This window comes from Polypterus senegalus, chromosome 1 (genome assembly GCF_016835505.1).
Source record: "Polypterus senegalus isolate Bchr_013 chromosome 1, ASM1683550v1, whole genome shotgun sequence".
Classification (NCBI taxonomy): Eukaryota; Metazoa; Chordata; class Cladistia; order Polypteriformes; family Polypteridae; genus Polypterus; species Polypterus senegalus.
In genome coordinates, this window is record NC_053154.1 from 61971930 (window position 1) to 61989984 (window position 18055).

Consider the following 18055-nt stretch of genomic DNA (forward strand, 5'->3'; position numbering starts at 1 on the left):
AGGACTTTGTTAAATGGTGCAACTCAAACCACTTACACCTGAACACCAGCAAGACCAAGGAACTGGTGGTGGATTTTAGGAGGCCCAGGCCCCTCCTGGACCCCGTGATCATCAGAGGTGACTGTGTGCAGAGGGTGCAGACCTATAAATACCTGGGAGTGCAGCTGGATGATAAATTGGACTGCACTGCCAATACTGATGCTCTGTGTAAGAAAGGTCAGAGCCGACTATACTTCCATAGAAGGCTGGCGTCCTTCAACATCTGCAATAAGATGCTGCAGATGTCCTACCAGACGGTTGTTGTGAGTGCCCTTTTCTACGCGGTGGTGTGCTGGGAAGGCAGCACCTCACACCTGGACAAACTTGTGAGGAAGGCAGGCTCTATTGTAGGAATGAAACTGGACAGTTTAACAGAGCGACGGGCGCTGAGCAGTCTCCTGTCAATCATGGAGAATCCACTGCATTCACTGAAGAGTATCATCTCCAGACAAAGAAGCAGCTTCAGCGACAGACTGCTGTCACTGTCCTACTCCACTGACAGACTGAGGAGATCATTCCTCCCCTACACTATGTGACTCTAAATGTTAACATTATTCAAAGTTATTGCCTGTTTTTACCTGCATTTTTATTACTCTTTAATTTAATATTGTTTTTTGTATCAGTATGCTGCTGCTGGATTATGTGAATTTCCCCTTGGGAATTAATACAATATCTATCTAAATCTAAATCTAAATCTAAAGATATGAAGAGGAAGGGGAAGTAACCGCGAAGGTAGTAGGGAATGAGAACGATGCACGTACGCATGTGTTGCATGACCGCCCTGCTGCGCACTGCCGAGAGTTGATTCTACAATAAAATAAAATAAAATAAAAATGAAAACAGTAATAAAAATCATCACCCCGAAAGCGGATAGTAGACGTGAAATGGTTTGCGAGCTACAGGTGATTTAAAGTCCTGTACAGACAAACAAACAGCCACGGTAGCGTATTATATAGGAAGACCAGAAATTATACAGTAAAATCAAGTCCCGACTTATACACGGGAGAACTTATCCGCAAGTATATATGGTAAATATTTTTGACCCAAAACCAGTGTTTTTTAGAAGCATACATTCATATTAATAATCAACAGTCATCTTATCACCATGGCAAAGATGTCTGCTATGAAACCAAAAGGTTGAAAGGACCAGGAGATGTGAGAGGAAATTATAAACAGGAAACAGGTCAAGGTAAAAACCAAGGGAAGAAAACACCAAGTCACCAAAACCCAATATGATTAATCAAAAGCAAAGTTAAATATACATGATAAAAAGCCCTGTCACCTTGAAAGTATGATGTCCAAAGTGAAAATTAATGTTGTTCGAAGATGAGAAGCAGTGTGTAACAGTTGATAAACATCCATCTGTCCAAAAATTTTTAAGACACAGTTAATCCAAATCAGAGTCATGAGAGTCTGGAGGCCTTACAATTATCATCCCACACTTGACAGAAACCAACGCAAGATAGCAAAACAGTCCACAGCAGGCCACACTTCGTCACACCCTCACACATTTCTGTACACGCTGAATATATAGCTGGCTGTGTAAACAGCAAGGACAGGATTTCACTGAAAAGTACAACAAATAAATCAAATATAAACCCACCAGCTAAAAATGCGAGATAACATTAACAGCCGCTACTCCCCAAAGTGAAATGCTAGTTTACTGATCAAAACAAATGCATTACTGTAAATGATGAAAACTACTTTGTTTGTTTTAATGCCTTTATAATATTAATGGTAATAATGTCTATTATTTATAAAGTTCCTTCCCCTTACGTATAGCATAAGCACACTGCACATGAGGTAGTGATGTGATTGTGACCGAATGCAGATTTTTATCAACATTCTGTGCTGAACTCCCATCTCGCTAAGAGGAACACATTGAATCATCCAGGACTTATTCCTCCAGTTGCCACTCTCTCCACATCTGGTAGGAAAAAGAGACATTTTTCAAATGTATGAGCTCTCAAGAAATGTCTTTTTTGATAAATGAAACACTGTTTAAAACCCTGCAGATGTTCAAGTGTGAAAAGGCAATACTGTGCTGCTGCCTCACTTGGCACATTGTTTTGCGAATAAAAATCGGTGGTTCGGACAGCTCATTATTTCAGCCCATTATTATTGGTTGCTGGCCACTGTTTTTAAAAACAAGAACAATGAAATTAAATAATTTACTAACATTTTTGCAGTTAATTTTTGAGAATTGAGTTTTGCTAGTGTTTGAATTAGATTAAATTGGCAGATGTAAATATTTAAAGTTATTATTTTTTGTTATGAAATTTTATAGTATTCATGATCAGCTGGTGGCAGCCGTGGTTAGAGCTGCTGCCTTTCTGTTTCGAGAGTTGTTTTTTTTCCAAGTATCCCACTACTTGTACATCCTAAAAATGTTCATTTTAAATTGATTGCAAACTTTAAGTTGACCTAGTGTGAGTAAGAATAGACAGTGTGACAACCTGGAGTGTAGCAGCACCACAAACCCCCAGACACAACTATACAACGCAGTCCTTGGTTCAAACACCTCCACCATTCTTGAAATTCTCTTCTGCAATAACACAATTAACACTATAAACCTCTTTCCTCCCTTGAAACCTTGTCCACGCTCCTCCTGACTATGACTTCCCTTGCAGGAAACTCGGCTTCTTTTATGCCAGACCTGGGAGTACATCCGGTGCCTCAGCATTGCACACCGGAAGCATTTCCGGGTCAGGTGGACATCTATTAAAGAAGTTGTAATGTTCCCCTGGCGACACCCAAGAACCCCAATAGGGCTGTCCCATGGGACTACAATTCCCAGCCTGCTCTGCGGATATTCCTATGTGTTACAAGTATAACTTTGGCCAAGTGACACCTCTTGCTCTTCCATTGTGGCTTCCTTTTCTGGCCAGAATCCAACCTCCATTCCAACTGGAATGGTCGTCCATCCAACATGGCACTCAGAGTAGATGAGAGAGAGTTCTATAACTGGCATCCCATTGCCAGCTCTTTTTTCTTTTTCTATTCCTTCTATCCAATTTTTATTTCAAAGAAATGAATGGATATCATCCATCCATCCATTATCCAACCCGCTATATCCCAACTACAGGGTCACTGGGGTCTGCTGGAGCCAATCCCAGCCAACACAGGGCGCAAGGCAGGAAACAAACCCCGGGCAGGGTGCCAGTCCACCGCAGGACACTGAACGGATAACAGAATATGATTATTTGACTTTATGAGAGGTGTCCATTCCTTGTATAATGCTCTTATTCAACATTTTTCACAAGGCTGCAATAAGTTTTTGATGGGCCAGCAGTCTATCAGAGACGCAGTCACCTACACATCCACATTCATAACTGAGTTTGGCATCTTTAGGTTATGTACCGCCACCCGAGAACTCACGTAAACAAACGGAGAGAACATGAATGTTAACTACTGTACCATCATGTGGCCCGATGTTGCTGACCAGGAAAACAATGATGAGAACAGAAGTGATTATGGCTGATGGTCTAAGATTACATGATTGCTTTTGATGAAAGAAGAGCAATCAAATATTTCTGAACTATTCATTCATTATAGGAAGAAATTAGGAATATGTATACACATCAAATATGGAGCATCACTGAGAAAGCTTCACTCGGGTATGTGGCATTCAGCAAACTAAAGAAGGAGGGGGTTTCATGTTACTTGTCTAACTTGCTTAAACCAATCACCACTTCAGTCCGAGAAACAAAATCACTTTGAAATTAAAAGACTCTCAGATTCACAAGGATATTACATCACTTTTCAGCAGCTCCAGCTTGGGAATTGTTTTCACTGTCAGTTGTCTCTTTTTTCCATTCTTCCCTGAATGGCATGCCGAGCTCCTCTGTTACTTGTCTGATAAAGGACAGGCTCTGTTCAAAGAAACAAAGCACAGGCCATATACAGTAGTATAGTGTAGGCTGACTGCAGTCTTGTATGTGTGTGTGTTTTGTTTGTTGAAAATTACACCTTAAACTGTATCGGAATTATCTTTATTGAACATAAAGTTAATATATAATAGCTACTGTAGTGTCAGGGGTTATCAGTGATAGCACAGTACTTATAGTGTGATGAATCAGATAGTTCAAGTATGGCAACATTTTCCAGCCAATAATACAGATGTAGATAGATAGATAGATAGATAGATAGATAGATAGATAGATAGATAGATAGATAGATAGATAGATACTTTATTAATCCCAAAGGGAAATTCACACCTAATAATAATACACACCTACTGATGAGCAAAACAGGCAAGGATTGATATGTATTTACTTTCATGAAACTGCAATTGCGAGATGCAAAACTCACTAAAGAATCTTTTGGAGTTTTAAAGTCTTTTTTGGATGGAAAACAAGGAATATTGCTCCCTAAAGCCTCATCCACATTTACGCGTTTACCTGTGTTTATTTCTGAACTGTGTCACACATGTACTCTGTACCATACCTGTAAAACTAAAACTAATTATGTCTCTTGTTCAAATCACCACAGAACAGAGCAGTATTCTTTTTAAAAATGTATGTATTTCCTACACAAAGACATACTAAAACACACCTTTGTGCACATTACTGTTTTCTCCACAGTAAAACTCGGGAGTCGCTGCTGTAAAATCCCACTGTCCCGATTATGTAGCAATTGCCTTATCCTAGTTGAGGATTTGCACACCTTCTGTGATTTTTCTTTCCACTAGAGATCTTTATTTAAATTCTAAATGACAGGCAGATGCATGTGGAGTTAATGTATGAAGACACTTCCAGACAGTAACCAAACACACTTCTTGTGTCAGTGGATGTGCTGGCTGCAAAATTTCACTGCAAATTCAATTTCATATGAATCATTTCTCTTATCATTGTTCATGCCATTTACATTATTAGAAGAAAAGAAAAAAATGAAATTGAATCATTATAAATGACACAACAGACAAATGATATTGCAGTATGGCTAGATGATAGTCAGCTTTTCATGGTGCTTCAGTGTATGTTGAACACACCAAAGTACTGTATTCTGCAAATGAGTGCTGCATACCTAGAGAAGTATTCTTTATTATTTTTTTATTACACAATACAGTTTCAGTATACAGAGTATATACAGTGGATTTAGAATGTTTTCAGATCCCTTCACTTTCAGCACACTTTATTGTTTTGTACATTTGATTTTCAATTGATACATTTGCCATTTTGCCCATTAATGTACTCTCAATAACTCATAATGGCTTATACTTATGTAAGTATGCAGTGCTGTGGTCAGGTGCATCCTATTTGCTTTAATTATTCTTGAGATGGGTCTAGAACTTGCTTGGAGTCTACCTGTGACAAACTGAACTATTTAGACATTCTTTTGAAAGGCACATACCTGAGTAATTGAGGTCCCACAATTCACTCTGCATGTCAGGACAAAAACCAAGTCATGAAGTCCAAGGAACCCTCTGCAGACCTTTGTGAGAATTTTAATGTGGCAAAGCTTGGGACAATGGTATAAAACCATTTCTAAACCTGTACGTGTTCCCACGAGCACAGTGGCCTCAATAATTGTGAAATGGGAAAAGTTTAGAACCACTAGGACTCTTCCTAGAGTTGGCTGTCTGGCCAAACTGAGTAATTGGGCAAGAAGGGCCTTGGTTAGTGAGGTTACCAAGAGCTCAATGGAGACTCTAGCAGATCTTCAGAAGCCTTCTGCTGAAATGGGAGAACCTGTCAGAAGGACAACTATCTCAGTGGAATTCCATCAAGCAGGCATTTATGGTACACTGGATAGACTGAAACTGCTCTTAAAAACTATTTGGGCACTGCTCATCACCTGCCTAAAACAATCACTGTGGTGAAGCATGGTGCTGGCAGCATCATTCTATGGGGTTGCTTCACAGCAGCAGGGACAGGGAGATTTGTCAAAATTAAGGGAAGGATGAATGCAGCCGAATGCATTCCTGGAAGAAAGCTACTCAGGAGTACACACAGCCACAAACTGAGGCAGTGTTTCACCTTTCAGACAAGACAATGCTGGAGTGGCCTCTGGACAAGTCTCCAACTGTCTTTCAGGGGCCCAGCCAAAGCCAAGACAAACCATAAAGAACATGTGTGGACAGACATGAAGATGGCAGTCCACAGATGCTTCCCATTCAATATAATGGAGTTGGAAAGGTTCTACTGGGAAGAATAGGAATCCCAAATCCATGTGTGCAAAACTTCTGGAGACTTACCTAAGAAGACCTGAAGCTGTAATTGCTGCCAAAGGAACTTCTACAAATTACCAAATTAAGGGTCTCAGTACTTATATGAATCAGAGAGTTCAGTTTTTGATTTTTCGAATTTTCTAAAAACATAGTTTCACTTGTCATTATGGGGCATTGACTTTAGATTATTGAGCAAAATGGAAAATGTATCCATTAAAAATTAAATCTACAACACAATAAAGTATATGATAAGTGAAGGGGTCTGAATACTTTCTAAATCCATTGAACATTTTCTGTCCACCATTTGACTTGTTAATATAATCCTGACATTTTCTTCTCTGGATTACTTGAAACACTGAATATTTACTTGTAAGAACGTTAATGGAAATATGTAATTTCTACATAATCACATTAAATCATACTTTCTTTATTCAAATGTTTTTATTTTATTTTCTGAATGCATTCCTTATTATTTTTAATTATCTAAAAGAGATTTTTATTTTAGTCCTTAGGTTTGTCGGCCCTACAGACAACATTCAGTCCTGCAGCTTTACTCAAACCATGGAAGAAAGACTTAAAAATGCATTTGAAGAGGCAGAGGCAACAATTCTAAATGCACATAATATTCTATCTGTTCAGGTAAGTGAAGACATTATTTTAGAGCTCCCATAACATTGAAGTAACTAAAAAAAAGTCTGGCTACTGCTTCACACAGGCAAATATTGTTTCTTCTTCTTTTGGCTGCTTCTCTCAGGGGTCACCGCAGTGGATTATTCGTTTCCATATATTCTGTTCTCCACATCTTGCTCTGTCCATCCTTAATATCCTTCTCCCAATATACCCAGCATCTCTCCTCTGCACATGTACAAACCAACACAATCTCACCTCTCTGACTTTGTCTCCCAACTGTCCAACCTGAGCTGACCCTCTAATGTCCTCATCTCTAATCCTGTCCATCCTCGTCACACCCAGTGCAAATCTTAACATCCTTAGCTCTGCTACCTCCAGCTCTGCCTCCTGTTTTTTGGTCAGTGCCACATCTCCAGCCATATAACATAGCTGGTCTCCCTACTATCTGGCAGACTTTCCCTTTCACTCTTGCTGGTACTCATCTGTCACAAATCACTCCTGACACTCTTGTCTACCCACTCCACCCTGCCTGCACTCTCTTCTTCATCTTTCTTTTCCACACAACCCATTACTCTGTGCTGTTGATCCCCAATATTTAAACTCCACCACCTTTGCCAACTCTACTCCCTGAATCCTCACCATTCCTCTAACCTTCATGTCATTCTTACACATATTTTCTGTCTTGGTCCTACTGACCTTCATTCTTCTCCTCGCTAGACCATATCTCCACCTTTCCAGGGCCTCCTCAACCTGCTCTCTACTCTCATTACAGATCACAGAATATCAAAGTCCACGGGTGTTGTGAAATTTGGGAGTTCTGAGAGCATAGGTGCAAAAGCACTATCAAGAATTGCCCACTAGAAAGGGAAAACACTGTCAAATACCCCGACTAAAGACCCAAAGAGTCAAGACAAATCTTTATAAAATGAAAGGTTTATTTTCAAAAGGCTCTGAAATACACAAAGCTTCATTGAGCACAAGGATTTGCCTGAACAGGTAAGGCAATCCACAGTGAAAAAAGTTCCAATACAATAGCCAAAAATCATGTACATAAAATGAGTAGAGGTTCAAATATATCAATAAACACAGTCCAAATATGAAATCCATAGGCAAGATCTAAAACAGCAAGGGTTGAACAATCCAGAAAATCACAAGCAATAGCAAAAGCACAGAAACAGGAAAACACTCTACTACCAGAGTATTCAGTGAACCGCAAGGAACTATGGGAGGCCCTCCCTTAAATAGGGTGGAGGGCTGTTTGTGGCAGTGATTGGCAAGTGGCCCCACTCCTTGGGCCCTACAAAACACAGGGAATAGATAGATAGATAGATAGATAGATAGATAGATAGATAGATAGATAGATAGATAGATAGATAGATAGATAGATAGATAGATAGATAGATAGATAGATAGATACTTTATTAATCCCAAGGGAAAATTCACATAATCCAGCAGCAACATACTGATACAAAAAAACAATATTAAATTAAAGAGTAATAAAAATGCAGGTAAAAATAGACAATAACTTTGAATAATGTTAACGTTTACCCAAGGGGTGGAACTGAAGAGTCTCATAGTGTGGGGGAGGAATGATCTCCTCAGTCTGTCAGTGGAATGTTACCTAGGCCATGCTCCTTTCTCACACACACACACACACACACACACACACACACACAGAAAAAGGTACATTATAAGGAAAAAGAAACATGAATACAAATAAATAATATAAATTAAACAATATAGACACACGACACAAATGTGAACACTGGCCAGGGGGAAAATGTTGGCTGAAACATGACAACGGGACTACTGTTTAATCTTGTCTGTCAACCTGACGATCACCATTGCAAAGAAGAAAGGGCTTGGAGTCAATCCCTCATGTAATCCCACCTCCACACTGAATGCATCTCCTACCGCAGACCTCACCACTGTCACACTTCCTTCATACATATCCTGTAAACTCTTACCTACTTCTCTGCCACTCCCGACTTCCTCATACAATACCACAACTCTTGAGGCACCCTGTCATATGCTATCTCCAGGTCCATAATGACACAATGCAACTCCTTCTGGCCTTCGCTATACTTCTCCATCAATACCCTCAGAGCAAACATCACATCTATCGTGCTCTTTCCTGGCATGAAACCATACTGCTTCTCACTAATCATCACCTCCCTTCTTAACCTAGCTTCCACTACTCTTTGCCATAAGTTCATGCTGCGGCTGATCAATGTTATTCCTCTGTATTTACTACAGTCCTGCACGTTCCCCTTATTCTTAAAAATCGGCACCAGTACACTTCTTCTCCACTCCTCCGGCATCCTCTCACTTTCCAAGATTGCATTAAACAATCTGGTTAAAAACTCCACTCCCATCTCTCCTGAACACCTCCACGCTTCCACAGGTATGTCATCTGGACTAACAGCCCTCCCATTATTCATCCTCTTCATTGCTGTCCTTACTTCCTCCTTGCTAATCTGTGGCACTTCCTGGTTTACTATCTCCACATCATCCAACCTTCTCTCTCATTCTCCTATATTGTTTAGATAGATAGATAGATAGATAGATAGATAGATAGATAGATAGATAGATAGATAGATAGATAGATAGATAGATAGATAGATAGATAGATAGATAGATAGATAGATAGTTGACTAAGAAAAAGGCCTTGCCTTTACACAGAAGCTTTCATGATTTACTGAAACATATCAAACAACACAAGCAAAGGCTTTTCTGAATAAGGCCCCAGTCCACTTAAATCTATGACACATGGGTTTTATGGAAGCCTGCATAAAGGAATTTAACTGAATTTACTCTACTGTACATTTTCCTTTCTTCAAGAAAAGCTGCAACGCTACATTTCACTTTCAATATCTTTGTTCTGTATCAAAATCCCTGCAAGACATATAACACATAATTACAAAGCACCAGACCTTTAAATCAGGATTTTCAATTTCATTCCATCAGACAGTTAGTTAGGGTAAAGGTGCACTTGTGCTGGAAATATTTTCAGAACATCAGGCCAATGCACTGAATGAATGAAGGTGGATGTAATTTTGTGTACAGCTATTTCACTAAAATTACTAGGGTTGAAAAAAAAAAGAATGTAATGAATTCTTCATTTTGCCAACCGAATGGTGACAGCTATATTGAAAATTTATAGTAAAAACAAAAAATTAAATTATTTTTATGTTTCATTTTATTATGAGCAAGAGTCATGAACATCACATAGTGTATAGAGTTAATTTAACCACTGGGCCAGAATGAATTTATTTATCACAAGTGTTTATCTCAAACTATGTATGTACATTTAAGATGGACCTCTGGAAGATTCCCTTCAAAAGCACTGTTGTGTAACAGCAGTTCATAACGCTTAACTGCAGCTCTTCTTTACCTACAACAGCTGGTAGTTCTCTTATTGGTAAAGTTAATATTTAAGTGTTTATTTGAAATCTTTTACCATCTAGGCAAATATTTAAATATGATCAAATCAAACAATTACAACCAAATAGTTAATCATAAGGCAAACTACTGTAACTGTTGCACCACCAAGTCCTTCCATGTTGCTAAACAAAAAAGCAATAGTGAGAGTAAAAGTAATTCTGGCTGATGGTCCTTAATTACATGATTGCCTTTGATGAAGGAACAGAAATCAAATATTCTGGCTGGAATTACTCAGTTATCCAGTCATGGCACACCCATGATCAGTTTAAGGTGATTAACTCAGTTAAAGCAGAAAGCTGGTTTCTTAATAATCTGCATTTACATGGGCAAGTAATCTTCTGTAGTTCTCCTTTGTCAAAATGCTAAATAAACTGCAAAAATGAGTTAAATGTCATCATCGGACACCATGAATCAGAAAATAAGCATGATGCCTGTGATAATTTTCTTGTGTTTTATAATTATGTTTAGGCAAAATGATGCTTTATTTATAGGTTTCTGTTACCAGATTGCATGCAACACACTCTTTTCTGCTTGGCTGTGCAATTAAGCACTGCAAAGGACCCAGTTTGTGGGCTTTTTGTCTTTGCTGCTGTAATAATAATAACACAGTTATTTTTAATTCAATAAGATAATTGTTGCATTAGGTTACTTGTTAATTTAAAAAATAATTGAACTACATAACGCACATTACTTTTAACATGTCACTCTACTGCTCTCGAGATTGTGTTGCGGAGGTTAGCATTGTACATTCAGCTCATCAACACAAACGTAGAGATTTCAGAAATATTGAAACAGATTATTTCAGCCATGAAAAGGAATAATACAATCACACAAATGTTTGCCTCTGGTAATGAGAAGCAAATACATGCTACAAACATGCACAAACATACTACAAAATCATTAACAGTAACCCTATTAAGGGTTTACATACCCACAAAATCGCGTCATTGGCAGAGAAATCTACCTTCATTAATTAGGTTACTCTGAGGCCAATAACCAGATTTCTCAAATTGGAATAAGGGTTGACATGGCATTTTAGAAATCCGGTTTCTGTGAATAATCGGGTTCTTGACGTGCATGTAAACGTGCAAATTGTCCGTGTTATCTTTGAATGGTAGTTCAAACTTTTGAGGTTTGGTTAATAGGTATGAACAAGCTTCTGCTGTAAATACTGTACTTTGTTAATTTAGTATGTATAAAAATTCTACCATTCTGGAGTACAGTCTTTACCAGTTATGAGGATCCCTAGGACTTGATATAATGTATTTTTGGGTTGCCTTCAGTAATTAGTTGAAAATAAATGAATCCACAACATAGTAAAAATAAACACAAGATGAGTTTTATTTTTATTTCATAAAAGTCTAAGACTAATGAATCTCTGTTTCTTTTTTTAACCTTCTATTAGATTCTGAGCACATCCCAGTCAATAGGATCTCCAGCTGTCTCTTTGATCTATGTGGTGTGGAATCAGACAAAACTCCTGAATGGAACAGTCTCCAGCTCCCTTCTCAATCAGCTCACAGCGGAACTGGTTGGATATTACTTACTGTTTCCTCCGCTGATAATAGCAGAACGTACGTTTTGTTTGTTTATTTTATGGTGAGCAATGTTTATCATAAAATAGAATTTCCAAGCCTAAAATCACGGAATATGAATTAATCACCATATACAGTTTGGGGGAGGAAAACTCGCTTGACAGGACGCCGACTCAGGCTGCTCTGTGTATGGCAGGGTGTTGGTAAAACACAGAGATGTTTCAGAGAGGCTTATTTCGAACAGTCACAAAAGGAATGAAGACCAGGCACGTAATCTTCATTAATCTTTATTGAACGCTCATGTTGTATTCAAATATAACAGACGTTACTATACTGCTCCATGCCGCCTGCTAGGCCTCTAGCTCACTTAATTACTAGCCATACACTCCCCATATCAGGTAGATTAGCTCTGTCTTTCTTTTATTCAGTAAGATGCATTTTCTAAAGAAAAAAAATGCATTGTAACATTAAACTGTGATAAAATCGGGTTGACTGATGTAAGCGTTTTGTTGTAAGTCATTTGTAAGTGTTTTGATGTAATTCATTTTGAAGTAATTCACTGTAAACTATTTATTTTAATCATTTGCTATCATTATCTGTCTTACTGATTTTCCCATCGCCTAGGAACTATCTATTGAATCGTGGCATCCATTTGTTTTTCCTAGTAAAAATAGAAGCAGTCATTGATGTTATCTGAGAGGTTGTGCTGCCACTGCTCTGTTACAGGCCAGTACATGAAACCTTTTAAAGTGTTAAAAATAATTTAGTGCAAGCAATAATTGCATTGAATTGGTTCACCTTTCTTGACATTTATTCCTACCAAGTGTCAAAAGCGAAAAAGAATAGTGGGCTCCCTTATGACCTGTAATAGAGTCAATGTCAAGTCTCGGCACTTAGTGTGTACAGAATCTACCAAAGATTATTTTGTTAAGTGACAGGAGACTCTACTTAATTAGGCTAAAATATGAAAGTTGTAATGCATTGCTAATTAGCAGCAGGCTAAAAAGCTTGTGAAGCTAATTTGTTCATTTTGTAATATTTTTTTCAGCACTGGAATATCAGAACCTTGACACTTCATCAACTACAATAGACTACTGGGTGATTACAGGTAAATTATACTCATCTTTCTTTTTTTAACTCTGTGTTAAAAAATAGCAAATTTCATCATTGTAGTTAAATAAAGTTGTAATTAGTATAACACTGGTTGCTGCTAAAAAATGGATTTGAACGTGGCCTGATTCTTCTCTGCATCGAATATGCGTATTCTCCTTGGTGCCACATAGCTGTTTCTTTGGATGTTCCTCTCATATACTTTAAGTTGATTGGAGATTTTAAAACTGGGCCATTGCTGGATTGAAAGAAGATTTTTGGTTTAAGAAAGCCGGAAAGAAGATTTTAAATTGGGCAGTTGAATGAGCCTGAGTGTGTGTGTACGCGTGTCTACGATGAATTAACACTGTGGTCAGGACTGGTGCTTGCCTTGTATCTAATTTTACCAGGAGAAGCTCTGATCCCTGTGAACATATAACAAAATAACAGATGGATGAATGAGTAAGTACACTTGTAATGCTGAGTGTTGTATAGGAATGTGAAGTTATTTGATTTTTATTTCTATATCTGTAAAGCACTGTCTATGTTGTTTGTGTGCACCTTGTGTGATCTATTAACAGAAAAACAACATCATGCAAGTTGTGTTGATGAGGTGATGGGTTGCACACTTACCTTTCAAGCAAAGTTCATATTTTGAGTATTTTTCCTTATCCACCTTTCTACTTTCTCACCAGGGCACCACTAGGGATTAGTTAATTTAATTTAGTACACTGTTAAGACTGTTTACAGTCCCAATGAAGAAACTCATTGTCTTAGTAAAGAAAACTACAGAGACTAAATATAAAAACCTCTTTCATTTGTGATGAACTGAAGGATGACTGGAGTCCCAAAGAATAGCTAGAGTGGCAACCTGGCCTCCCTATCTAATGCAATTGCAAAAAAAAAAAAACTGAACACAAACAAACACTAGGTGGTGCAACAAAAATCAGGCTTCGTAAGTGCCGTCTTGGTCAACCAGGCTCAGTAGTAAGCTCTGAGCAGGTCAGTCCCAGGCATCCGCACCATGCGGGGGCTTCTCCCTGAAGTGAGACACCCTTCTCTGAGAACATTGTGGTTTTATAGCATCCCAGTCCACATGGGTGAGGCCTCTGGGAGTTCAGTTGCCCTCAAGGGGTGGCTTCTCATTGCTCAAAGACAAAAAAAGATGACATGGGTAGCTGCCATGCTCCATCTCGTCCTTTAATAGAGCCTGGAAAGGGCTTTCTCAGACGGCCATGTATGAAACCTTCTAAAATCATATCATTAATTTTCCCTTCAGTAATAGCATGTACTGGAGGATTGCTTAGCATTTCTTGTTTTTCTAAAAGTCTAAAATGTTTTTAAATTAAATATTTATTTTCATTTGGAAAATAGTCCTATTTCAGTTAGAAAAACTGTCAGCATTCTTTATATGTGACCTCATTTGACATAACATTTATAGATGCCCTTTGAAACCAGCCGTTATATCAACTAACCTTTACAGATATTCTCTAAATCTAATTTTCTTTTGAGTTAAATTTAGTCCAGTTTCATCAGTCATTTGTATTTTTATAAGCACTCCCACGGTAAAGAACAGACAGCACCTAAGGAAATCCAGTACATCTTGTTTTTTTTTTTATTTTATGCAGCAGTTGTGTATCGGATTTGCTCTTGGGCTCACATTGCATTTTTGCAATACTGACCAGTAAAACATTACATTGCTGTGTCCATTTAAGATTGGCTCACTTGGTACCTGATATGGACTGCCATGTTTTCATCATTGGCTTATTATTTCAAGTACCGTATATACTTGCGTATGAGTTGTCTTGAAACCCGAAAAATCGATCATAAAACAAAAATGTGGCACTTAATTTTTTTTTTTGCATCTTCTTGCTTCCTCTAATCTTACTTCAGTTCCTCAGACTTTTCATTTAAAACTGCTTCATATTTTCTTCTGATTGAATGCTCTATCGTAGATAGGGGATGTTCTTACAATAAAGGTGTATGAGGGTGTGAGATACAAAAAACACAAAACAGTGCAAACTTCACTTCGGAATAGTTTAGGTATTACCGTGTTGTCATGTAGGCATAATACATAGAAAAAAGGTGGTATGCTCTGTGGTTACTCTCTCAGGTGGGCGTTAGCATATCATAATCTCTTGGACCAATAACGGGAGTTTTCCGCATTCAACTTATACGACCAACATTATAAAATACCGGAAATCTATACTAATACAAGGCAAAGCCTTCACTGACTCACTCACTCACTCACTCACTCACTCACTCACTCATCACTAATTCTCCAACTTCCTGTGTAGGTAGAAGGCTGAAATTTGGCAGGCTCATTCCTTACAGCTTACTTACAAAAGTTGGGCAGGTTTCATTTTGAAATTCTACGCATAATGGTCATAACTGGAACCTATTTTCGTCCATATACTGTAATAGACTGCAGCTCGATGGCCGTGGGAGGCGGAGTTGCGTCTCGCATCATCACGCCTCCCAGGTAATTGAGGGCCTGCCCATATAAGGTAAATATTCGCGGGTCAAGGACTGTGCTTATCATATTCATATGTAAAAATATCTGAATCACAAACTGATGTTAATTATATTTTGTCCATGAATCCTTACATATCACCTATGTCCATATATTTGATATGTTTTTCGCTTTTACCTTTTCATCAATATTGCATTGAATTTTGATTCCATGTTTGGAATTACATCGTGACAATGCAACGTATAACTGCCCGTGAGTGAATATTGTTTCTTTCTCTCTACAAGAAATGTGTCTGACAATAGCATTCACACCAATGAAAATGATTGAACCGTGTGCGTGGTTATGTGGTCAGGACTTTTTCAAATCTCTTTGCATAAGCTGTTGTCTCATGGGGTTTGAAATTTTCTCTCGCGGGATTTCACTTTCACCAAACAACAAATCTTTAAAAATAATTCTCACAGATACACCTCTTCATTGGGAAGAAAAACTACATTTTTTACCTGATGGTAACACGAATTAGATGATCTACAAGTCTCTGACTTAAAGTTTAAATCTGAACAATATATTTAATCTCTTTTCGCTGTTGTGGCTTTGGGTGCGCCAGACCTGCTCCTGCAATTGGGGGCTCAATGGATCAGAATTGTTTTTCCAGCACATCCCACAGGGGAATTTGGAGGCCAAGTCAACACCTTGAATTCTTTGTTGTGTTGCTCAAATTATTTCTGAACAATCTTTGCAGTGTGGCAGGGTCCATCATCCTGCTGAAAGAGGCCACTGCCATCAGGGAATACCGTTTGCCTTTTAACTGCTCCTAAGCATCACTTTCAAGAACTGACTGTTCACTTGCTGCCTAATATATTGTACCCCTTGACAGGTGCCACTGTTGCAACGTAATCATTGGCAGTGGTTTTAATATTGTGGCTGATCGGTGTATACTGTATATTGTAATATGCAAAGACACGGGTTCAGCAACAATGAGAGGTATGGAGTCAGATGGCCATCCTGTTTAATGATGGTTGGCAAGAACGAGAAAATAAGCAGAACAGCCATAGCTGTATGAAAGTAAAGAAGAAAGGTCCTAGTGTACAGTATGTATCTCCTGGTCCAAAGTGAATGGGAACTTCTGGTGGCCTGGCTCTTTTTATGATAAAAGGCAGGAAGAGGTGGGTTCTGGTGAAGGTAGAAGCGGAAGTGAAATTATTGGTCATCTGGTCCAGAACTGTAGTATTAGATATTAATGACGGAGGGTGGCATTGCTTACCTTTTAGAGGCTTAGGCTCTGGACACTTGGTTGATTTTTTTCTTTTTTTGCTTCCTTACTTAGACACAGTTTTAGTCTTTGTTTTCATCTCCATCATCTGCCTCTTAACAAACTGTGGCCTGTTTCGTGCAGACTGCTGGCACTTGCCAAGTGTCTCTCATATTTGCTTGCATTACCTCAATGTGCATGTGTAAGGGGCTGCATGGTGCTTCCCATTATGTTTGGAACATAAAAGAGAAAGAAGAAAGAAGAAGGTGAATTGCAGCAGGTTTCTGGAACTGTATTGTTTACTAAAAATGCTAAATGCATCTTTGCTGTGTTGTTCTTTTTGCTTTTTCCTCCTTTCATTTTTATTTTTCCTGATTTTCTGCATTTTAGCGTTTGTGTACATTTTGGAGCAGGATAAGGTTAGATCCGTTTCTTGCTTTGGAGTGGTTTACAGGGCACTTTGAAAGACACCTGTTAGCTCTTTCTTGATAAGGTTAAAGACGGGGCTTGCAAGGGTTTTATGCCACATGCTGTTTGACTCTCCAGGTTGCTATACAAACGAATAAGTGCAGAAGTACCTGTACAACTTCAATTTATTTGCTCCAGCAGGCGTCCCGGCTGTGACAGCTTATATTACTTTATTTGTTATCTTTCTCTTTGCATTGTTTTCTCAGGTATCACCTTGGGGTTTAAAGAATGCAAGTGTGTGTGTGTTTGTTTCTGTTGTTGCTAACCTAGCCTTTATTATTACTTTGCCTTTATTATTACCTTGCCTTTTTCTAGTTACTAGTTATTACTCTGACACAGACGAATAAATGGATTTACTTTAACAATAGTCATTTATTAAATTAAAATTGAAGCCTTTATGGTCTGCTTTAATGCATGCAGATTGTCGTTAATCTTAACCTCATTTGGCTTATTATGGAAGTCATATGTAAGCTTAGCCCCAGATGATCTAACATTAGATTCTTCTTAACAGGAATTTTATTTAACCTGATATATGCATTCATTAAATGTGATTCTGCCTTCCTAATTTGAAATACTTTTTAAAGAAAAGCTTGCAGAAATCTGAGAAACTGTGTTTAAACCAAACCTTATCTGACCTGTTCTATTTACAAATCTGGTTTCATTTGGACTACTCTATTTTAAGGTTAGCAAAAGTTCTATAAATCTGATCTACTTTGACATAATGGGTTTTGGCACTTTTTTTAAACTAATAAAAGGCAAAATCTTATTTTAGTCAAAATAGCTAAACTATAATCTAGAAGACAAATTACACATTCATTGAATAACATGGAATCTATAAATATTACATTTTATTCTTAGAAGTGACCCGATTTAATGGAAAATAAGTGGTGTAAGAACAAGGCAGCATTTCATTTTTTTTATTCCCTGCATTTAGAGTTTAAAATTTTTTATTTATTCAA

At 38.1% G+C, this 18055-nt stretch overlaps 1 protein-coding gene across 2 annotated transcripts in view; it reads left to right on the plus strand.

Moving 5' to 3' along the window:
• The window catches only part of LOC120526604 (UPF0606 protein KIAA1549L-like), a 339744-nt gene that overhangs the window by 198499 nt on the left and 123190 nt on the right, over positions 1-18055 (plus strand). For both annotated transcript variants that reach the window (XM_039749775.1, XM_039749769.1), the window contains exons 6-8: positions 6714-6847; positions 11688-11856; positions 12866-12925. In XM_039749775.1, coding sequence (XP_039605709.1) covers positions 6714-6847; positions 11688-11856; positions 12866-12925 — 363 coding nt within the window. The remainder of the gene's footprint in view (positions 1-6713; positions 6848-11687; positions 11857-12865; positions 12926-18055) is intronic.